Source organism: Blennius ocellaris (genome assembly GCF_963422515.1).
Source record: "Blennius ocellaris genome assembly, chromosome: 10".
NCBI lineage: Eukaryota > Metazoa > Chordata > Actinopteri > Blenniiformes > Blenniidae > Blennius > Blennius ocellaris.
In genome coordinates, this window is record NC_137659.1 from 9,933,556 (window position 1) to 9,957,737 (window position 24,182).

General features: G+C 42.0%; 2 protein-coding genes across 3 annotated transcripts in view; one reads left to right on the forward strand and one right to left on the reverse strand.

The window, feature by feature from the left end:
* The first annotated feature begins 1,600 nt into the window (after nt 1-1,600).
* mppe1 (metallophosphoesterase 1) lies at nt 1,601-16,582 on the forward strand. Its single transcript, XM_080504083.1, has 9 exons — nt 1,601-2,127; nt 2,247-2,355; nt 4,941-5,044; nt 6,753-6,833; nt 9,052-9,160; nt 11,935-12,015; nt 14,327-14,449; nt 14,633-14,773; nt 15,726-16,582. Exons 1-9 carry the CDS (start codon nt 1,877-1,879, stop codon nt 15,909-15,911), a joined length of 1,185 nt encoding a protein of 394 aa, XP_080360209.1. The 5' UTR covers nt 1,601-1,876; the 3' UTR covers nt 15,912-16,582.
* A 4,030-nt stretch (nt 16,583-20,612) lies between these two features.
* LOC308135441 (guanine nucleotide-binding protein G(olf) subunit alpha) overlaps nt 20,613-24,182 on the reverse strand; it is a gene marked incomplete at its 5' end in the record, with an annotated part of 42,830 nt that continues 39,260 nt past the window's right edge. For both annotated transcript variants that reach the window (XM_080503439.1, XM_080503440.1), the window contains 5 exons: nt 20,613-20,798; nt 22,164-22,231; nt 22,341-22,471; nt 23,195-23,315; nt 23,487-23,545. In XM_080503439.1, coding sequence (XP_080359565.1) covers nt 20,652-20,798; nt 22,164-22,231; nt 22,341-22,471; nt 23,195-23,315; nt 23,487-23,545 — 526 coding nt within the window. In that variant the 3' untranslated portion in view covers nt 20,613-20,651. The remainder of the gene's footprint in view (nt 20,799-22,163; nt 22,232-22,340; nt 22,472-23,194; nt 23,316-23,486; nt 23,546-24,182) is intronic.

The window sequence follows — 24,182 nt, forward strand, 5'->3', positions numbered from 1 at the left end:
AATTCTTTCCTCTTCTTCTTTTTTTTTTTTTAACATAATACTATCACAATCACATTTATGTTTTAGTTTTAATAATTAACTCCAAATTGTGTGTGTGTGGGTGAATGTGAGCTCCAGCTCCCTCCTCTGACACCAACTGTGGATAAAGTGGATGGATGGATGGATTGAAGGGTGCATGGGTAGATGGTTTTAAGGGCTTTATCTCAAACACGTGGTCAAACCAGACTGCATGACAGCGAAAACACCGGAAGTGGGTTGCCCTTGCACAATAAAACGTCCTCGGTTTTTTGTTTTTTTTAAACGTTACACCTTTCTCTTTTTTTTTTGGTCCACAATACATTCACTATACCCTGTTTTGCGTATTAGTATTTTCAGAAACATATAAAACGAATCACTGTTATCCTCAAATGAGTGAAACTGATACATTTAAAACGTATTGCTGGTAATACATATTACTGGTTTTCCTATCTAAACTAGTATGTATTAAGTGGACCAGCTCTTGTTACTGGATTAATGTCACAACCTCTAATTTCTATTACCTTTACTGGATGAGACCAAAAAAAGAGGAACAGTATCAATCTGCTCATTTATGAGACACAGTAAATTACTAAAGATAGTAACTATCAGAATAATTAGCAAGCGCAGGGTACGTTTATTTGACAGATTTGCCTTGGGGATTCCTTTGTCTGTGTTCCCGACAGCTTTTCATAAAATGTGAGACTAAAACTAGGCTGCATAGTGAAGATAATGGTGAAACCCTCCTCACACAAGGTCAAGTCAATATTTGGCCAAGCAAATAGTGAAGTAAGCATACAACATTTGACTGATGCTTTGTGTGGAGAGTTATATTTTGACCTGAAATTCAATAACTCAGGTGCAGCACAGAAGTAGCCAAGCAAATATGGTGTTGGCGAAGGTCGGCGCTCTACTGAGTGCCGGTTCTAGTTTATTTATTGGTTTTATTAATTTATTTTTCAACATAAATATCAATCAGTTTGACATATATACACGAACAGGAAGACAAAAAAATCGTAGAAATGTGTCTTTGCCTTGACTGAAAACCAAGTAAGAAAAAAAAAACATGTCTACACCTTTTTAAAAAAAAAAAAGAAATTTAAATTCCTACCCGATTTCAGCTCTTAACTAATGTCTATTATTAACTATGTGTATAAATTGTGAAACAGTACATAACTACACATTCATTACAGTTATACACCGGTATATGTACATGTAGTACACACACAGAATAGAATAGAATAGAATAGAATAGAATAGAATAGAATAGAATAGAATAGAAATACTTTATTTATCCCCAAGCTAAATTCTTATAAAACACGTAATAAATATTATTGAGATTATTTAAGACAGGATGAATATTAAACAAGTATTATTACATATTAATAATTCACGGGCTTTACAGTCACATATCAGCACAGAAAATGTTAAATGCGTCCAGATGTGGGTTTTAATGTGAAAACGCGCAGTTGACGTTGTTGTTTATCTCCAGCTTGACGGATAAACGCTCTCTCTCGCTCTCGCTCTCTCTCTCTCTCTCTCTCTCTCTCTCTCTCTCTCCCTCTCTCTCTCTGGTTGGGGAACATCGGCAGGTTGCTGATCGTCTCAGCGCAGGAGAACAAAAGGACGTGTATTTTTTTTTAATTCTTCTTCTTCCTCTATCGCTCAACTTTGATTGTTTTCATCACCTGAACCCTCCGTAGCCGAGCCGGATCACTGTGCCATCATGAGCATCAGGCGGCCGGAGCCCTGACCCGGGTGTCGTGCGGGTGTGGGACGGGGTGAAGATGCCTCATGGACCGCTCCATCAGCACCGCCAGTGCGCCACTCCAGGGCTCCCGAGTCGCCCAGTAGCGGAGACATGCCGAGGTTCAGCGCCAGGTGGATGGTCGCGCTGCTGCTGGTCCTGGTGATCGGCGGGGCTTTCTTCTTCTGCGAGTATCTCATCTACTTCCCGACCATCCTCCAGTGCGCCTGGCCGCGGCTGAGCCATGCCCGGGGTGGAGAGGACATGGACGGGCCGCCGGTGGACACCGCGGTCCGCGCCATGGTGCTGTCGGACACGCACCTCCTCGGCGCCGTGGGAGGACACTGGTTCGACAAACTGCGGAGGTATAACATCTTTATTATTATTATGCCGGTGATTGTATCGCGAGCGGCGCCCCGGGGCTGTGCAGGAGTGATTTGTAAACAACCCAGTAAGGCTGACTTGTTGTGTCCAAAACGCGCAGGGAATGGCAGATGGAGAGGGCTTTCCAGACCGCTCTGTGGCTGCTCAGGCCAGAAATAGTCTTTATTCTCGGGGATATCTTCGACGAAGGCAAGTGGAGCTCGCAGAAGGTAACGCAGAGCTCCCTGGTTCAATTCTCACCCCCCCCCCCCCTCTCCCTCTCTCTCTCTCTCTCTCTCTCTCTCTCTCTCTCTCTCTCTCTCTCTCTCTCTCTCTGCAAAGCTTATGATGATAATGGTGATGATGATGGTGGTGATGGTGATGTTGCATGAGGAAGAGTGTGTGGATGCAGAGCAGAGGCCGGTGCTCTCCGGTCAGGACCACCATCATATGGTACCGGTCGGCCCGCAGAGGCTGCGGGATTGTGAGGAAAAACATCTGCAGCCTGCATCCCCGTCAGTCCTCCCCTCTGGTACATCCATCCTGCTGTAAGAGAGGAAACGTCCCCCCGGGATTTCTCAGGAATCTATTACTGGATTGTCAAATGGGATCCATCAAGTCAGATCGTAGAAAGAGGCAAGAGGAGCACAAAGGGAAGCCTCGTTCCAGAAAGGAAGCCGAGCTGCTCGATGTAACATCTCCACTAATCTACGTTCCCCTGTCAGTTCCCCCTCCTTCAGTCCATCACTTGCCTGGCAACTCTTCTAATTTGTATTCTGTGGATTTTATTTTTCAAGAGGAAGGGCTCAGATGACTACATTGACTGAAGAAAAAAAAAAAAAAAACATAAAGTAGGTCTGCAGCCATGCAGGCTGGAACAGCTTGTTCATTTTTTCCACTCTTTCTTGTTTATATGAGTGTTCTGTGTCAGTTGAAAGTGATGCAAAACACAAACATCCAGCAAATCTTCCAGCATCAGACCACAGAATCTTCACTGCGTTTGACATTTGAGCATGATTTACAGGCATTTGACTAAAGAAGGAGCTGCAGCCTTCGTTTGATCTAGATTTGAATAAAATACAACACTTATTGAACCAACAATCTTTGAGAGGAACCTTATAAAACAAACAAAGAAAGCAATGTTGTCTGGAGTGACTATGTGAGTCAGTCGATCTATTTGATCCAACAGGTAATTGTTTCTTTTTGTACTTGGCTCAGATTGTGTAGAAACTACCTTGGAATATGAAAAAAAAAGGCATTTAGATTTATATAAATCAGTAAAAAAAAAATCAGAGCATTGTGCAGCAATGCAGTACAAAACATAAAAACGTCCCTCTTGTTTCAGTCCCGTCATGGCAGCTTCAGCTTTGAGACTGATGGAAATCATTTCTAGGAGTATTCTGTGATGGATGTTTTCCCATTTAGTTCTTAGATTTCTCCATTAATTGAACAGTTCATTAAAATAAAGTAATTAATAAATAGATAAATAGATAGAGCTCAATATGTATTGATTCTGCTCATAATAAGATGGATTACATGGCTATTGGCTTCAACTGTATTTAGAGAAGTTATCCAAAAGGCATCAGAGTACAGTACCATACATTTGATTGATATACAGTTGCAGGGAAAAATCTGCTTATACCCCACAAAGGATGACACGTTTTCATGTTTTTTTTAACACAACATGTAAACATTCACCGTGCAGTGTGGAAAAAGTATGTGGACCTTTGTATTGAATAACTGGTTGACCCTCCTTTGGCTGCAAGAAGCAAACATTGCTGCAGTTCAGACTTGTACAACAGTCAGGAGGAGTTTCTGAAAGTTCCTCGTCACAAAGCTGCTTCAGTGCAGTAATATTCTTGGAATTCGGCTGCTAATCGCTCTCTTGAGGTCATTCTTCTGTTGAAGCCAGCCTGTTGTTGATTTGCTTCTCAGTTTTGGGTCGTTGTCCTGTTGCGTCAGCCATCCTCTGCTCGGCTTCATTTGGCGGACAGATGGCCTTAAGTTTTCCTGAAAAAATGTCTTCAATACTCTTGGGAATTCATCTTTTGGTCGTTGACAGCAATCGATACTTGTTCCTCCCAAACAACTTCCATTTTGATTGCATCCGTCCACAGAATATTTTGGCAGTAGTGGTGTGGAACATCCAGGTCTCAGGTCCAATTCTTACACTCACTGAGCATTCTGCGCTCTGGCAGTCATCCTTACAGGACGACCACACCAAGGCAGGGCAGCAGTGCAGAACGTTCTCCATTCATCCACCGATGCTGTTTGACAATGACAAACTGAAAACTGGGGTCATTTAGCCACTAGGTTCACATACTTTTTACACCCTGCAAGTGTTTACATGTTCGATCAAAACGTGAAAAACATAATATTTTGTGCAGTTATTAGTTTCAATTTTTACCGTATCTATACGACGAAGCAGTGTTTGTCTGCTGTTGTGCCTGAAGATCACAACACATGACCAATTTATGCAGGAAATCCAAGTTGACAGTTGACATACTTTTTTCTTGCACTAATGAAAAGCAGCCACACGGAAGTCACTCCGAGTCATATTTTTTTCAAAAAAGCATACAGTAAAACCGCAGCACTGGTGCAATTAGAGGTCTCCAGTGTGCCGCCTCGGCCCCTGCAGGAACACAATTGAATCTGAATCAAAGCAACCCGCCTCAGCCACCCATGGGGGGCTGCTGGGCCACCCGATGGGATCCCATTAATGCTTATGAGCTTCCTGGGGGAGCTCTCCTTATTATAAAGGCCTGTGCTGGAAGCCTCTTCAGCTGTGTTTTTGTGTTGTTCTTCCTCTCCGCAGCACTGGGAAGACGACGTGCGTCGCTTCCACCGCATGTTCAGACACTCCACCGACACAGAACTGGTCGTGCTGGTTGGGAACCATGATATCGGGTTTCATTATGAGTAAGAGCCCTTTCTTTTCTTTCTTTCTTTCTTTCTTCCTCTTTTTTTTTTATAGCTTTATTGTTTGATTGTTTTCTCTATTGCTCAACGCGTCAGGATGCAATGCTGCAGGTTCGACCGGATTTGATCTTGCCTCTCGTAAAGCTGCACAGGGTTCATGGACAGAGTGATAACGTACAGACTGTGACACACCCTCCCACCTGACAGACCTGAAGTTGTTTGATTAAAATTCATTTATAATCCTGTTGTTGGTTGCCTGGTTTGCATTAAGTTTTTGGCGCACTCCTCACTCTACTAAGAAACCAAGATGACAAAATCGAACAAAACAAGTGTCCACATTACATAAGCTTCACTGAAATACTTGACATGCAAGTCAATGAGTGTTGAAATGTGACAGTGAACGTAGTCACGCCTCAAGCCCAGGACACTGCGTGCTCTGATGCTGCACAAGGAACAAGATGCTTTCAAACAAAGATCCTGGCCCATTATAATTTGATATATTTCTGTTGGTGCACGTTTGGCTGCTCACGTCTCGGTTAAATCAAGAAGGGATCTGCCTTTTCCTGATGCAGCTGCTGGGTTGAGGGTCTGGCTTTAGAACGCACAGCGGTGGGATTTGAACCTACAAACATCCAGTTCACATTTGCAATCTTCACTTTGCAATTTCGAGCAAGTCCCATCGAAACATCAGTACAAATAATGTCTGTGGTGCTTTTATTGCCAGCCCCACACGCACAGCCCTTCTGCTCACCTCCTGCAGAGCATCAAATGTGTATTATTACTACTAAAAATAGTCCCAAACAAATAGACTATCATTAGACTCCAGCTTCCTCAAAGTAGTGTATGAGGAAGTAAGTGAGCTTGCACCATAAAAAAAAAAAAAAGAAAGTTATCAGACATCAATCTGATTGGGCAATGAACTGCATTTGCTTACAATCTCTGGATCTTAGTACTTTTATTCACAGTGTTCTTTACATCTGATCAAACCATCAGAAAAGTACCAGTCTGAGGTTTGAAAGACATCTTCTGTTTTATTGTGGATCACATAAATAATTTGTGCCATTTTTTTTCTTCTCCAATTTGTGTTTAGAGACTAGAATACTCCATTTTGCTGAGCAGCAATTGATATGAACGGGTTGTCGAAATAAAAGCCCTTTAAATCGATAGCAAAGAGCAATCTATATTGAAATACTGGATCTATTCTCTTCATTCGAATTATGTGCATTTTTATTTTTAGAAAGTTGTACAAATACATTATTTTAAAATTGGGCCTAAAGTGTCAAATATGGTCATTTATGTAGTTTCATCTTGACGAGTCTTTTTTGTTGTTGTTTTGTTTTGTTAGTTTTTGTAGCATGGTTACTGTACCTTCAATTGCAGAGAAGCGACATCAATTGTGTCCACCCTCTGTATGTATAATTCATCATGTCGGAGAGTCTCTTTCTAAATTTATCAAGGGGAATGAAACACGAAGTGCAGCATAAAATCGCCCCACAGTTCATTCTTTGATGCATGTGATGCAGAAATGTGGGATCATGCAAGCGTGCAGCAACTCATAGGAGCTTGGGTTCAACCGGTGCGGCGGCAGCAAGCGAGATGGGCAACAGCTCTTATGTAACGGCGGAGCGACGGAAAGACAGACGTGACAGACTGTTGCAGCCTGGTTGTTTTGTGCAGAGGGTGACGAGCACGTGGTGTCTCCCCGCAGGATGGACTGGTTCAAGCTGCAGCGCTTCGAGAAGGTCTTCAACGCCTCCTCCACCAGGATCGTCACCAAGAAGGGAGTCAAGTGAGTGACGTGTGATTGCAAAGTGCACCCAGGCCTGAACCCGGGACCATCTCAGTGTGTCGCAGCAGTGCCATCCACTGCACCACTGTATAGAATACGGGGCTATATCAGGATGCGCGTAAAAGTAGAAGTAGTTGCTGGTATTCAGTTCAGTTTAGCCGCGTAAAACATTTATATTCAAAGATAAAGACGTGTATAAAACTTACATTTTGTCATAAGCTGGGAATATGACGCGGTTACTTTATTTGTTGAAAAAGTCAACTTTTTAGCTGGTGACATATCAGAAGGTCTGAATAAGAGTTGAAGTTGTGGGTGTAGATTTTTAAACTGAAGTCATGAAGTGTCCAAAGCGCATCGCTTCGTCACAGTCATGTTACTTCCCTTTGGTGAAGGTCAGAACAGGCTCAGCGAGTAGTAATCATGAGTGTAAGTTAATGTTGCGTAACAGCTAAGTGTGTTATTCTAAATCCATCTCCTAAAGTAGTCGCATCGTCAATTTAGAGATTCGCGCCTCGTTGTTGCCTCGACAGAAAAAAAAGATGGTACTTCCTGTGAAGGCACGTTTCAAGGTCAGGGTTGGTTTAAAGCGAGTGTTTCTACAAATGCATCAGCCAAAGTGAACTCCAAGGAAGACGTAAAAACAAATAAGAGTTGGACAAATTCATACCTGATTACAGTAATGTGAGTATTTGTGTTTCCATCTTTGGAACACAAGAGACTGGAGCAAAACACACACGTGTACAAGCAGGATTAATCCCTTCAGTTTTCACCAAAACCTCAAAACAGCCCAGAGACCTGTTAAAGACTTCTTTTTTTTCCACGCCTTGGAAGACTTTAAGTGTAAACTACAGTAAGTACATAGTATAGAAATGATTTACTCGTTCTTGCTCACTCTTAAAATGTTTGAACAAGATCACTTAATCCTCTTTGAAACAGCCTACGGATAAAAGAGGACTTTTAGACAAACAATGTTACTCTTGTACTTTGAATTATAGAGACATGGAGTCGTGGTTAGTGCTACGTTCCGTTGGCACTTTGCATGGTCTTCCAGTGCATTTTGTCCTGTTTTCTCCCACAGTCCAAAAAACATTCAATTTGAAATTAGCATGCGATTATGGAATTTGCCCCCGAGATGTGAAAAGTGTTTGTGTTATGGTCTATTCAAAATAGTCCCTGTCTTCATTCGTCATCGGTAAACAAAATGTTTTCAATTCCGTTAAGCGTTCTCGACCTCACGCCCTCAGCCGACTGCCTCTCACTCACTGCTTTACAGGCTGAAATCTCTCAGAAGGTTTTTGTGTGAAACATCAAATACAAGGCAGACGTCATCAGAAGGTGGGCGACGAAGATATTTCCACAAAAAAAAAAAATGTAAAGGCTATTAGAAATAAGATTTATCATCTGGACAGAAAAAAAATAAATAAAAGTAAATGGCTTATAAATACTGTGCAAAAAGCTTTGGTGAAGAGTTTATTTTTAACACAAATGGCAAAGTGAATCAGCAGAAGAAGAACGTGTGCGGTGACCAGTTTTTCTTCTCTGCACAGACCTACAAGGCAAGTTTATTTTGTATAGCAGTGTCCATACACGAGCAGCGTTTAAAAGATAAAAGCCAATTAAAACTTAAGAATAAAAAGTCAGAAATTCTCAAATTTAAGCTAATAAAAATGAATCCAGTGTGGTGTTTTGAGGACCGGAGTGATATGATGCAGTTTGCACTGAAGGTTGGTTTGAAACCTTTTATAGAGTAAAAACACTGATGGTTCAGATCGTTGTGTGTCGACATGTAAACCCAGTCGAACTTGACCGTGATGGGATCAGGCCTCTTTGATGGGTCCACAACATCCCTTCCTCCACCTGAAGACCTTCTTTATGCTGAATGAAGATTTCACTAAACACTGGCTGTATGTATGGAGCTGGGGTTTTATTCTTTGTTTTTTTTTTACTGCTGTAGAATAAATCTGTAGTCGCTTACAGGCTGGTATTACATGATTACCCCCCAAAAAAAGCAGAATTATATATTACCCCTGCATACAACCTCAGCCCAGTACATCTACCTGAAAGCTGGTGACGTTGTCTGTGTCGGTCTCATCCCAGCGAGTAAAATCTGCCATTGCTTAAAAATGATTAAAATTCCAAAAACAGCCGGGATGAAAATAAATCTGGTGTGTTTCTGCAGCTTCAGTGAGCCTCTCCCTCCTCTCCCGTCTCCCCTCAGCTTCCTGCTGGTGAACAGCGTGGCCCTGCACGGTGACGGCTGTCCCATCTGCCAGTCGGTGGAGAAGGAGCTGATCAAACTCTCCCGGGACCTCAACTGTTCTCTTCAGGTGGGGGGATTTTCTGGAATCAGTTGCATAAACTGACAGCGGCTCCAACATACTGAAATGTTGAAATGGTGGTGGTGAAGGGGGGGGGGGGGGGGGGCTCAGTCTTGTGCCTGTAGCAGATGTTTTTTTTTTCTTTCTTTTTAACACATGAAGCAGGTTTTCAGCACCCAGTGGGATACATGTAACCATCTTACTCAGTGTGTCTCAATCCAGAACTCGTTTCTCTGCAGAAACATGCCTGAAAAGAAGAAAAAAAAAAAACACACAAACCCCCCCCCATCACTGTATTTGAATAAATGGGTCATGCAGAGGCTGTGCAGAGAACCTCATTTGAATGTGACATTTATCAGGGAAACATCAAAATCATGTCGAGCCTGTGCGTAGAAACACCGAACCGTCAGCAGGGAGGTCAAACACATTCAAATTCTTAAGCAAATCAATAAACAAAGCTGCATTTAACTCCCTTCAACGTGCTTGAAAGACTTAAAACAAGATTTTCTAGTTTTCTATTACATAATTAGTAAAATTGTACAGCAACAAAAAGTATCATTTAAAGACCATAAATATCAAATAAGATTTCTATAATGCAAATAAGCTGAAATTAGTTCATGCATGTAAAGTTCTTTAAACACAAATATTTGTAATTTGTAAAATAAATGAATCCTATTAAATGCACATACAACCACACACCAAAAACATGTACGCAGATATCTCATGTGACTATTTATTACTTTCTAAATAATTTATTATTTTGTTTATGTATTAATAGGTGAACGTGACTATGACCTATGTTACGTGACAGTCAGATTTATTCACAATTTTTTTTACTGTAAATTCTTCAAATAATTATTTTCCTTGATATTCGATGGCTGTGAATTTGCAATAAAAAATTTTTAGCTTTAAGGTTCCCAATCCACTGCAGGGCTGCACAACATCGTTGATTTATTGCAACACATATGCAGAGCAGTTGGCAAAAGACTGACTCAACTGCACGAGAATATGCTCCCATGGACTCTGAGTTCAGGCTCAGCAAATTCCAAATGACAGAATGTTAAATCTGGAAGAAAAGTGTGATTCATTCACAGAATGTGTAAAACGGGGTTTTGAATGTGAATCGATCGACAGCCTGAAATATTTCCTACCTGGTGACTTCACACGCGTGATGAAATAGACAAAGACGGTCACAGCTGAGTTAGTTATTATATTTATTATGTATATCATCTGATCATAAACTATGATTCCTTGTCATTCACACACATGTATTCTGTCTTGTCTTCTCACATAGCTCTCTCTTTTTTTTTTATAAAGTAAAATCACAGACCAGGCTCTGGGGCCTGTCGTGTTTTAAGTTGGATTCATTTCTCTAGATGCACTTTGTCTGTGCCGCCTGCATTGTTTTGTTTGTTTTTTTCCCACAAAAAGAAACTTTCACACTGATAAGAACGAGTCGCACCAACAATCACCCCAAGAAGTGTGAACAACGACACCTTGGCACCTCATATTATGAAGGTGGATTTACCAGCAAGCACGATATAAGGAATTTGAGCAGAGGAACGAGATGTACTGAGAGACAAAGGACAGCTGTGAGGAAGGTTAACATCCACTGTAACAAATGAAATGCTTTTGTTTTTGGAGCGTTACAATAATGAATCACAGCACGGTTTAACCAAGTGTGCTTGACTCTATTTGCACGCGACATCGTATTTATTATTGTGTTCTCATTGGTCAATCACAAACTGTGTCTTCAGCGCACCAGAAACAGCTCGCAAGAGTTTTGTGCTTTGTGAACTCACAAAACACTGAAACCATGAGGTCACTGCATTTTGCACCAGAAGGTATTGTTACAATTGACTTTATAATATGTTGAGGCAGTCATTTTCAGTCGTGATTGTTTCATTTTGTGAAAATATAGACATCTTCATCACGTATACTCTGCACCACAGCAAAGAAAAACTTTGTCGTTTCATATTTAAAGGTTATTGTGGCACTATTTTCCCACTGTAGATGAAGTTAGGCTGTGTGTGGCCCCTGAACTAAAAAAAAAAACGTGTTTGACACCCCCGATTTACAGCCACATTTCGATTCAGGTCGTTCCCTGTAAAATCCTCGAATCACTGTTGTTGACTGCAAACCAAGTGTGTAAGATTTACTCTGAATGCTCATTCATTTGGACGGACAGAGGCGATCTACGCTGGATGAGTGTGGTGCAGTGGTTTCCCTTGTGCTTCACTGCAAAAAAAACAAAGCCTGGGTTTGAATCTGTACTATTTTTGTGTGGAGTTTATATGTTTTCACTGTACCACTCGCCTAAAGTCCAAAAACAGACATTTAAGCTTAAATGGAGGAAGCATCGAATTAAAGAAGTTGTCAACCAGGAGGGAAGAACAAATAATGGTTGTGTGTGCTCCTCCCTTTGAGCTGGTAAAGACACTGTCGTCATGATAAGTAGAAAGATATCGACAGCCACTCCTGCAGGGGTGATAAAGTTCTTCTCTTTTATTACTTATTACCAGCATGCATGCGGTTTATTACCTCGGCGTTGTCATCTGGGGACGGTATTGTACCAATATGACCTTTAACCTCAAACAAACGTGTTCTTGTGTGACCGAAGTTGCAGCCGATTGCATCTGTTTCTTCCTGCCAACGGCAGCCGCCCGTCAGAAAGCAGCCGGGGCCCAGAGATATGAAATAAAAATGTCGAAAGATGTTCCAGGATGAGTAGTGAGTTTGCGGACAAGGCGGCTGATGAATTCTTCATGTTCTCTCCACTGCAGAGCTCGCAGTCCAGCAGCGGAGTGACGGACAGCTGCGACGGCTCGCAGCTCTATCCTCCCTCGCCCCCCATCATGTTACAGGTACACAGAGTTTCACTGTGCAGACCTCATTCAGACGTTAATGCGAGGCTTCGGCGGGCCGGAAATCGTCTGAGCTCCGGCCAAAGAAAAGCGGAACAGAAGCTCGGAAGGCGTTCACTCTGATTTGTGGACTTCCGAGGTTTTGATTGAGCTTCGGCTAAACTTTAAACGAGGAGTGTGGGTTGTACATTGGACTCTCGATAGCAACATTTGGATAACAGCCTCCATAAAACATTTATGGTTCAAACCTTAAATGCTCCCATTTGATTCTGAAAGAAACACTTTTAGAAGTGTGTTATTTGTCTCCCGCCGGTCATGATTCGGCTTCAAATCCCAGTCGAAGGAGAAGAAAACAGAGCAAACGACAATTACACAAAGGTGAAAATAAAAGTATTGAAAGGTCCCTATTTTGATTCTCAGCCACTTCTCCCAGCCTCAAGATACTTAAATGATACTCAAAGATGTCTCAAATTCTACTTACTGAACACGATGGAGAATTTTATTTTTCTATCTCTATAACTAAAGGACACCTTTTCAGACAGGCTTCTCAGATTTGACTCAACACACTTTAATTATGCATAAAGTAATCTCTCTTTGATTCAATCAGGAAGGCTAAAATAAACTTAAACTCTCCGGAATTAAATATTGATTGAGTGCCCATTTTTAGCGAGGTAGTATTGCGATCCACGCAGCTGGAGCTGTTATTCACTCCACGGGATGAAACAAGGAACCCGGTCACATTTGCACAAGAATTCTCACATCGTGGATGATTAATTCATTTTTTTTTTTTTTAATGTACTACTTTACTTATTACCTTTTAGCAGCTCATCAACACAGTGCACTGCTTCTCCCACTGCTCCGGGTGCAGTAGACCCACCCTCAAGGTCCCAACGTACCAAAGCCAAGTCTATTTAAATCCATGCTTAATCACAAAAAAGGTGGACAACAGACCGTGTGTGGTTCAGAGCCGGCTCTCGGTTGACTGGTGATGAATCCTGGTGATGAATCTTCTAGATTTTTTTTTTTGATTTTTTTTAAGTGAAATGAAACCAGTGAGTTTGTCTGCGCCCGTGAAGAGAGGGGTCACGTTATCAGGAATCCAGGCAGCAGTGGTGAGTGGAGCTCCAGTCATGAAGCAGATTGCAGCAGCAGCAGCAGGGGAAATAACATCCAGCTTGTGGAGGAGAGTTGTTGAAGCAGATCTGTAGATTATATCACTGTAATTTAACCACAAGTTGCTAAACAGAATGTGTAAAGGAGGATTTGTTACAATGTAAAGAAAAGCAACGCAGAATTTTGCTCTTTTTTTTTTTTGAGTAGCATTGTAAATGGTAAATGAACTCGCCTCACGTTCACACACACATCCACACACCAATGAAGGCTGCAGCCATGCAAGGCACTGTCACTCCAATGGGAGCGGTTTAGGGTTCAGCGTCTTGCCCAAGGACACTTCGGCATGCGGGCAGGTAACCCTGCATATACGTGTGTGTGTGTGTGTGTGTGTGTGTGTGTGTGTGTGTGTGTGTGTGTGTGTGTGTGTGTGTGTGTGTGTGTGAGATACAACTATAGAAATGTGTGTCTTACCTGATTCACCCTCTCATTAATGTATTTGAAAACTGAACATTTCAAAACTCAAATGTTGATAAATTATTTTTGCAAGACATACTTTTTAAAACTATTTGTGACATTTGAGAGTCAGAAAACACAACTTTGTGTCCTTTAAACCAGTTTGTTGGGGTGGGGGTGTTTCTATTTTATTTCTATTTTTTTCTATTTTTATTTTATGTGAAGCACTTTGAGTTGCATGTTTTTTTTCTGTATGAAAGGTGCTCCATAAATAAAGTTTGATTTGATTTGATTTGTTGCTTGAAAGTGTAGAACTGAGTTAAAAAAAAAAATGTCTATATAGACTTAAATCCTTCTGGAAGTCTTCAGCGGTGTTCTCAATCGGAATACAGATCGGAATGTTTCAGTCAGTGGAGAAAACATAAAACTTTGATTAGGAATGAGCTGATTATCAGATCAGTCTGTGAAGGAAAGACTATCAACTTCAGGCTGTCCATCCATCTTCGACACTGTTTTGTCCAACTCGTATAAATTTACAATTGGCCTCAGACACATGTTTTTGTTCTGTGGGATGAAAGCCGAGTACACCGAGAAAAACCCAGGCACACTAACAAAAATAAGGAAATCAAATTCATAGTTAATTCAATCATTCTAATTGGCAAATTTCACATTCGCTGTCAGTCAAAAAATTCTAGTCAAAATTGTAAAAATGTCCCCCCTTGGTGGTTTTTTTTTCCCCCTGCAGCACTATCCTCTGTACAGAGTGAGCGATGCAGGCTGCACAGGGCAGGATGCCGCACCTCCTGAAGAGCGTCACCTTCTGTTCAGAGAGAAGTACGACGTGTTGTCGAAGGAGGCCTCACAGAGGGTGAGTGAGTCTCTCCACTGCCACCACAACATTGACGTCTGAAGACGTTTCATTGAAGTGGAGCACCGGAGGAAGTAGTGATGTATAAGTAAAGAAATCAAATAAGAGATGTCGATGATGAAACCAATGATGTAAGAGACCAGCAACCAGAGCTTAAGACACATGTTGGTTTATACTCCTCAGCTGCTGCAGTGGTTTAAGCCGCGCCTCATCCTGAGTGGACACACCCATAGCGGATGTGAGGTTCTCCATGACAACAAGTACCCAGAAATCAGCGTGCCGTCCTTCAGCTGGCGGAATAGAAACAACCCCAGCTTCATCCTGGTGAGTGGCGGCACCAACAGCAACGCCTGAAGCCGGGTGACGTGTGATCATCAAACAATCTGACGTGAACAAACAAACGCGCCAACTGATATTATGATAATGGATCAAATATTCAAGTTATTTAGTTATGGGCATGTTGTCATAGTATGGGTATTATTACACTGAAAAAGGCCAAAATGATTACATTATTGGATATTTTCATATAATTGGTTCTTCAAAAATCAATTATAGTACTAACATGGCGAGAAGTAAGCAAAAACAATGTTTCCTGTAAACAAATGCAGGTTGCTCCAGTACATATTCTTCATTTTCTAACATTCATTTCCTCCATCCATCTTCTATATTTGACTCAAAGTCATGAAGCACTAGTAATTGGATGCCCTTTTTTTTCAGTTTACAGGACATTAAATAGATCTCATATCTAATTTGTACCAGATTTTTTTTTCTCATGTTGATTCAGTGTTTGAAAACACAGACATAGATTTTCTTTACATAATTTGCATTAAAAGAGACCTCTTGACAAAAAAAAAGAAAAAAAAAGGTGGTACACCAGGGCTGTCAAACAAAAGGCCCGTGGGGCAAAATCGGGTCACAAGAGGCTCCAATGTCGCCCACTAAACCACAAGCAAATGGTAAAAGTTCAAAGAAAACTTTGATATTTGGACTTTGTATTGGTTAGAACTCATGTCTCATTGTGAGTCTGGATTGGGATCGTGGGCCGTCCTATGAGGAGTTTACATGTTCTCTCTCTGTTAAAAAAAAAGACTCCCAAACAAACATAAATATGAGATTAATTGGTGAATGTAAGTCTCAAATATTAAATTTGTGATGTATGAAGGCCCCCTAGTGGTTGATGGAGCTCAAAGCAGCCATCTTTTGTGACTGTCGCCTCTTAACATGCAATCCCCCCCTTCTTGCTCCAATTGATCCCCCCCCCCCACCCCCTTTGCAGGCGACGGTGTCACCCAGCAGCTACACCCTGTCCAAGTGTTTCCTGCCGGAGGAGAGCACGGTGATCGGCGTTTACTGCTCGGCGGGAGCGTGCCTGCTGCTGCTGTTCCTGGCTCACTGTCTGTGGATGAAAGGCCTGCTCCAGTGCCTCAGCCTCTGCCTGCTGGGGAAGCACAAGTATCTGTGAAACTGCATTACCCAGAGTGCACCGCGTTCTGGCGCAGAGCCACAGGTTCACTGGAGGTGACTCAATGTGGAGACCCCCGTAAAAAAATCCTTTCATACGACCTTGATTTGTTTGTCCAAATGTTTGTTGGAGTTTGGTTTTTTTTGCGGCACTGTGAAGGACTTGAATATTTATTTTAAATGACTTTAAGGAACTCAGAAGTGGTGTCAACGATGGCAATAGCGAGGTTAGGGCCTGTGACAAGAGCCTCTTTCGGGTTTTTTTCAGACCTCTTTGCAGTGCAATACAGGTGGAAAGTGCAGTTTCGGGAAGGCTTTAGTTCACAGAAGAGAGACTTTTTAACTGCGTGGATGAAGTGCACATGTGTGGCATCAACTCGGACTAACGAAACAAGTACATATGTAAATAGTTAAGTGTCCCTGGTCTGATTTAAGTGGTAAAGTTCAGTTAGAAACACGTGAGTGCTTTATGTCCTCCTTCCTTCTTCCGATGTTACCTGTGACCCGTACGTGACCCCACCGATCGTTTCTCACTCCGAGCACTGTTTGTTTCTGTCGTTGATGTCACACCATCCATCCAGGTTCGCCTCGTTGTTTTTAATGACGCATATCCGGAAAATAGTGATCGCTGACTTTCTGTGCCAAATGTTTGTGAGGGTTTTTTTTTGCCAAATTGTGGAAACGTTTCTGATGAAGCTGTATATAATAAAAATCGAGTCTTAAATTGCATTTGGAGAGTGTCTCGACTGCAGCGGCGAGCAAGAGGGGGTGTGTGATGGCCACAGTGGGAGGTCATCCAAAAACCAGAACGTGGGTAAAAAGATGTGATGTTTTACTGCGGGTTTCCTCAGACAAAGCCTCAAATATTATATAGATAATGAGACTCAATTTAAACTTTCCTTTCTTCAACTTTTTTTTTTATACAATATTATAGGAGTTCTGCCTTTAGTTCTTAGTCAGGTTTAATACAAACATATACACTATTCTGAAAAGTTGACTTCATTTTAACCTAATTTTATATAAACTTCAATTAGCATTGGTAGCCCTGATTTTACTTGTTTTGGTGTTTTTTTTATGTATATTACAGTATGAAGTGTGCAAAAACACATGTTGATAACCACAACTGTTGCATGCAGTATCTTGATAAGCGGCAGGAAGTCGTCGCAAACCATTAAACACGGGTTTGGGATTTTATAAACTAAGCACCAATGCTACATTACTGCACTTAAAGATACATCAAGTAATGTTTTCGCTTCATAAAAGGTCTGATGGGATTGTGTTAACTATTATGCCACCTTAATATCTTTTTCCATAATGCATGAACGGGACAAGGACAGGAAAGATTTGCATTTTCATGCAAATCAAATATATAAAGACGCAACTAGATGGGGCAGACGGAGAGTTTTGGGTAATAGTGAGAGTGACGGTGAGAAACAGTAGCCACGTGGACTAAAAGTGAAGCAGACACTCTTGTAAACGGGGCGGATTTAGAGGTCCCCCCCATATATGATGCTATTTAGCCTGTTGAGACATAAAGGCTTTTAAAACGTACGCTTCATGTCATTTTACACGAAAAAACGGCCGCGCCTCTTTCAAGGAATTGTTACTTTTCCGGTGCCTTTAGTGAAGATGGTCTCATAAACTGGAGCGAGAGGCCTTAAAAGTCTGGACAAAGAAACCGTTTCATCACAGTGTGAAATCACTCATTCATTCATTACTCAGGGAGTCCTATGTGGGGCACAGAATGGAAAAAAACCCAACATATTTAAAACTTTTTCCTCAAAGCCGTTACTTTCACATTTTGTCCCATCTTTAAATTTGCTGTCCTTCATGCATAAACCGACCCTGGTGAGGAACATTAATCGGAGAGTTCTTTTTTCAGATATGATATAACAGTTGTTTGTTGTACATTTGAAAAGCACCAGGAAATGGCCAGTACTCCGCGTGGTGCCCTAAAGAGGAAATCAAGATAGATTTTTTTTTTTTTTAGATGAGCAGTATTTCCCAGTCTGGTTTCCTGAGCCCGTGCTCCAGCATACGTGATTCAAACAAATGAGTCATCATCAGGCCTCATAAGATCTCCACAATGATCCATTCATGTGAATTAGGAGTGCTGAAGATCAGAGGCAAATCTCAAAAACACACAGGCCCGGGATTTGGAAGCCCGACATCACGGCGACTCGCGGCATCCCGCCACGAACGGAATCAGAAAACACGGCGAAGAAGTTGTACCTGAAATCCGAACACAACTGGACACCAAGATAGAAATAAAGCAAAGTCCTCTAATGTGCCTCTTTATTTAAAGAAAATAAAAATGTCATTTAATCATCCTCCCAGGCCAAACAAGGTTTTTGCACCTCCAGTCAGTTCACTCTCTTTTGGGGATAGACGTGTACTGTAGCAGAAGAAAAGGCTGATGCTGTTTGTACAAGGAGAAGAGCTTGTCTCGTTGGGTGCTGCTCACACATTCATAGTGCCTGTGCCATTGGGTATGGCTCCAAAGGACCAAAGAATTACTAATATTGCACGCTCTCATTTATTCATCTCCATTCTAAACATGCTTTCCTATGTGTGTATGTATACATATTTACCGTATACATACATAGGTATGTACACCTAGGCACACACATAATTAAACATGTATAATTGTACATATATATTTATATAGACCTATAAATTTACATGTACATACATTTATAAAATTTTACACAACACGCACTTTGTTCTCACACGCGCGCGCACACACACACACACGCTCGCTCACACTCTCTCTCACACACACACACACATACACACACACACACACGATGCGTCTGTGAGTCTATGTTTGTTTTATGTACACATGCGCACAGGCACGCACATCAGTACAGATCTCAGACACACTTCATATCGAAAAAACGTTGGTTCCTATTAAAACAACACCAGGTTGCAATTTGGACACTTTCAATGGATTTCCAATGTTTGTTTAAAGCTGTGAAATTCAAAATAATAATAATAATAATATTAATAATAAGAATAAGAATAATAATAATAAAAGGAGGAAAAATAAAACAAAAAAGGCATGGCGCTGCAACATCTGGTCTTCACTGCAGGTAAGTGGTTAATTTGCATAATGTATACAGGTTTTTAGGATTTTTTCCCTATTTTTTTATTTTTTACTAAACAGCATTTCCTTTTTTTTTATAAACCAGAAAAAACTAAACTCTACAGAGAAAGTCCCCTACCTGCAGTCGTTCGCTGCCGATAGAGTTTGACATCAAGCTGTACAGCGCAGTCGAAAACATACTTACATCTGAGCTCATTTACAGGTACAGCCATAATCAAGGCACAAAGATCTACAAGTAGATTTGTTTTTCTTTCAATTAAGTTGTACAAAATAATATTACATTTTACAGTCTGTACAGGATAATTCAACCTTGCACAGTGTACAAGTTAACAAAAAAAATAACCCCGCCCCGCCCTAAAAGAAGAAGGAAAACAGAAAAAAGAAAAAAAAAGAGAAAACCAATAGATTCTCTTCCCCTGCCCTCCTCCCCACCAGTATCTCTAAGCTAAAAGGATGGTTTGTGTGAAAAAAAAAAAAAAGGAGGCAGGTCCGAGTCCGTGGAGGCAGCAGGGCTAAGGTGCAGAGAGCTCAGTCCCTTTTCCTTCATCTAAATTCATCTTTGTGTCATTGTGCCCCCCCCCACCCCCAACATCCCGCTTTTACTCTTCCGCTCCACTCGTCTCTCGGCCGCTCGGTCCACCCCGCAGCTCAGCAAGCTAACGTGACAGGGTAATAAATATCGTGATGCTACATTGTGTGTATGCTTCCTCTGGAGAAAAAAAAACAAAAACAAAACAAAAAACATCAAAATCATTAAGGAACCTGATGGAAAGTGCATTTATCTCTTCATCCACTCGGTTTGCCCTCCGGCCGGTCGTCTTCCGATGCGGAGAGAAGAAGCAGGTCGGAGGGCGGTAAAAGGGCAAAAGGGCAAAAAACAACCAAAAATAACAAAGGGCAAGTTCATGGTGGTGATGCCTGCTTCAACCAGCAGGTGACACTCATAAACACACACACACAAACAGGCTCTCTCGCTCACATGGCATTCCCCCTTTTCTTCATACCACACACACACACACAAACACACACACGCTGCCTCTACACTGAGGTCCTGCAGGTGTGTTTTATGTATCCACACACCCTCCAGTCCAGGTCCAATGACAAAGTTTAAAAAGAAGAGAGAGAGAGAGAAGAAAAAAAAAAACACCAGAAGGACACAAAGGGGCAAAAAAAACAACCTAAAAAATAAAAGGAGGTAGCCCAAGGCTTAGTGGAATGACAAAAATCAAGGCATTCAACAGGAAGGATCAAAAGAAAAAAGGAAAAAAAAAAAAAAAAAAACGAAAAACAAGCGGCACGCAACCATTTTTTTTGTTCCCCAGCCTTCCTTTCAACATCAGTAAAATGGGGGTGAATCGGTCTCAGAGAAGAAGAAAAAAAAAAAAAAAGTATAAAAAGCTAAGAAGTTAAAAAGAGGAAGAGGATTTGACACACTTCAGTAGTACTTCATAGTCCTCGACAGGAGGGGCGGTCAGGGGTCGTCGAAGGTTTCTTTTGTGGGGGTGAGGAGTGAGGGAGAAGGATGAAGCAGAGGAGGAGGAGGAGGAGGAGGAGGAAGGTTTCGTCAAGGATGCAGAATGGTGGAGGAAAAAAAAAAGAAAAAAAATACAGAAGGCTGACGGAGACGGTCTCCCATCACAAGAGTTCGTACTGCCGCAGGTGCATTCTCTGAATGATGTCCCGGCAGTCGTTGAACACCCGCCGGATGTTCTCTGTGTCCACGGCGCAGGTGAAGTGCGGGTAGCAGTAGTGTCTGCCGTCGCCGCTCGCAGTGCTGATCCGCTGGAGGGGGGGGAGAAGAGACGTCATATGCACCGCAGCCACAGCACGCTCATTCATTCCAGCCTCCATGTCTTCACCTCAAAATCCCGACCGCGAAGGGCTGAACGTTCAAACTAAATCGGCTCCGTGTTAATACGTTTTTTGCTCTGCCTCCGTGTTTCTCGTCGTGAAACTCCACCTACGAATGTGTGAATCTGGTGAATCTTCGTCGCGTTATCCAGCGGCACGATGAGCACGAAGCCGTACGTGTCGGTCTCCTGATTGGTTTCTGTCCTCTTAAGAGTTATTTAGACTTTAGCTAAACTTTTAACTTTAACTTTACTTATATAGTTCAGATAAACACGCGTACTGAACTCCTGTCAGTGGCAACAGCAAAGTAATACAAGTTGAGTGTCCATCTCACTGGAAGCAACTTACAAGTAGCTGGAAGGAATTTTCACTTGTAAGTTCAACCGGATATAAATATTCCACGACTGTTGTCGGCGTGGAAAGAAATTCTGCTTCACTTGACTGGCAAGTGTTTTGAAAATGTGCGAGATAAGTGAGATAATTGAGAATTTTTTTCCTTAGAAATAGTGAGAATCTCCTCAAAGTTCACGTGCAGAAGCTGTTGGGAAAGACGACCGGACGGACATGGCGAAGGCTTATTTCTCATTTTTGTTCAGGAATATTTTTGAGCGTGTTCAATACAGTCGCGAGGTCCCTTCAAGTCACAGCCGCAGGAGTACACCCATCATTTCACCCCCCCACCTCAGATTTTTACTGTTATTGTCTAAAAAAAGCTGTATGTGAAGGGAGGAGCAGGTAGAACCGGACCACGATGGTACCCATATCTGGAGTCACATGAGCGAAGCAGAAGATCTGTGTGAGGGACACACTTAGGATACTGAAGACGAGGCCGTACTGAAGAAAGCTGCACTGATGTGTGTGTGTGTGTGTGTGTGTGTGGGGGGGGGCTTTTGTGTCTATGTGTGTGTGCCCTCTTATGTCCACACCGATATGCAGCAGAAATTCTCAAAATATGGCACATTAAGCCCATTAGACTATTACTGTTATGAATAAGAAGAAATGACAAAACTGAAGAAATCCTTTCACAGTCTAATCACATTATAGAGAGTTTCTATTCGCATTGCAGGGCGGGACACACAGTAACATCACCGCGTATGAAAATCATTTTATCTGCTTATCTGCAGGTGCCTTCGCCCTCGCAGGAAAAAAAAAAAAAAGGTCACTGTCAGCAGAACAGGTTCGTCAGGTTTTGTCATATCTGTGACGGCCGGTACAAAACACCCAGCGGCGAATTAACAAGTCGAGTTCATCTGATGAACTTCGGCTCACTTCTCGTCTTCGCGCTGATGTACTTACAAGAAACTCGTCCCGGATGAAAAACTTAGCTCTTGTCACTCTCGGGTCTTCACCAGGTTCAGGAGTTGCTGAAAGATTAAAAAAAAAAGAAGGGGGAAAAAAAAACAAAAAGCAGGGTCATCACCAGGGACAAAAAGTATATTTGTAACACAGTGGGTGTGCTGAGCCGGTACAAACCTTCATTTGGTATGGTGTAGCGAGCATATTCGGGGAAGTAGTCTTCAATTTTGGATTTTCCAGCTAATACTTTCTCAGCCAGCATGTCCTGCTTGTTCAGGAATAATATGACCGATATAGTGCGTAACCATCTGGGGGACGGACACCAAGGAGAACGAACCGTCAGCAGCATTCACAACATTCAGGACCATCCCACATCTTTACTGGACATCTCATTTGTAATTCAATAATTCAGGCATTTTAATTCAATTCAATGAATCTGATTGACCTTAAAAGGTGGCTTGTTTTATAATCTTTCTCGTCTTCACAGTCACGGTGAAAGTAAGTTCATTTAAACACTTATGAAAGGACAAAAGAGAATCTAAAGCAGGGGTGTACAACACATTTTAGTTTAGAAGCCACGTACAGCACATCTGGGGTGCTTTAATTTTTAATGCCATAAAGTTTTTCTTTGTTGTGGCAGAGAGGATAAGTGATAAAAAATAAACAAACAAACATTACTATAGAAAGTAACTACAATCTCAACATAAAGTCAATTGTAAGGAAACCTCCTGGTGCAAAATACAGTGAAACGTCCCAAGAACTGCTCCTATAACTGCTGCATTATGCATCTTTTTACAAACTCTGAGGCTAGTTTGATAGCAACGAGGCAGCGAGCTTTCATGGCAGCATCACTGATTTCTCAGCTCGGGTCTCAGTGTTGTGTTGTTCTTTGAAATGTAGACAATTTGCTTTGGTTTGACTGGCAGGGTTGGCGCCTTTTTTTGCGGTCTTGTCTGACACTGAGCTCTATAAGCTCTATAGCACCGGAGCTTAATGAGGATAGTCACCTGAAAAATGCTGTTTGGACTCACCTGTTGTTCCAAATACTGCGGAAGAGGTCCAAGGCTTCTCGTAGCCTGTTGGTGTTATTGTCTTCCCTTATTACCATGTTATAGCTGCTGCTGGCCACCACGAAGATGATAGCAGTGACGTCTGGAAGGAGACAAGAGGTACATGCACATCAGAAGAGCTCTCTGACACCTCGTGTGTTCCGGAGTAAAGTGACGCTCAAGCTGACGGAAATCGCCTTCGCACTAACTGTATTGAGAGGAGAGAAGAAGAGCAAGAAAAAAAAAACCAAACAAAAAACAACAAACGTCTCACCGTTAAAGCACTGGATCCATTTTCTCCTTTCATCTCGCTGGCCCCCAACATCAAACATGCTGCGGGTGGAGACAAAATAGTGGGTCAGTCTCAGACATGACAACGCAGTCATTGCTGCCCTCTTGTGATCAAAGACTTCATCTAACTACTGGGACAGGACGGAGGGCGTCAGGTACATGCTGTGCTGCAGTCGGGCCGACCCCAGAGCATCCTGCTCACCCAACTGATTTGTTGTGACGACTATCTACGTGGTTTCCTCCTGATCACAGGGCGGCTTTGCCAAAATGAGGCCTTGATCAAGTAAGAGAGCGCGATCGATTACTGGACATCAGACGTGAACAGCATAATGTTGTTGTTGTTGTTCGTGGCTTGTGTGACCCTTGGCCGGACGTTTGAATGTCTTCATAGCTGGATAATGGAAAACACCAACCCCCCCCACCCCTCCGCGCCCAAAAAAAAGTAAGTCATGACCTAGAGTTTTGCCACCAATCATTCACGATGATATAATGTGAGACAAAGGCCTGCTTGAAGCAGCAGAACAAGACTGTTGTGTCTGCGACTGTGGAAATGGGTCATCCGATGTGACATCAGCAAAGGAGTTACAAAACGTTTACTCTAACCTTTATTGGCTTCTCGAGTAACTGTAAAATAGCTTCAAGATTTCAAGCTCTCCAAAAGAGAAAACGTTTTGACATT

Excerpts from the sequence above, each read along its gene's own strand:
- mppe1 (XM_080504083.1), top strand. The coding sequence starts at position 1,877 with ATGCCGAGGTTCAGCGCCAGGTGGATGGTCGCGCTGCTGCTGGTCCTG. Across the intron at positions 6,834-9,051 it reads GTCACCAAGAAGGGAGTCAA|CTTCCTGCTGGTGAACAGCG; the intron begins GTGAGTGACGTG and ends GTCTCCCCTCAG. Across the intron at positions 14,774-15,725 it reads ACAACCCCAGCTTCATCCTG|GCGACGGTGTCACCCAGCAG; the intron begins GTGAGTGGCGGC and ends CCCCCTTTGCAG.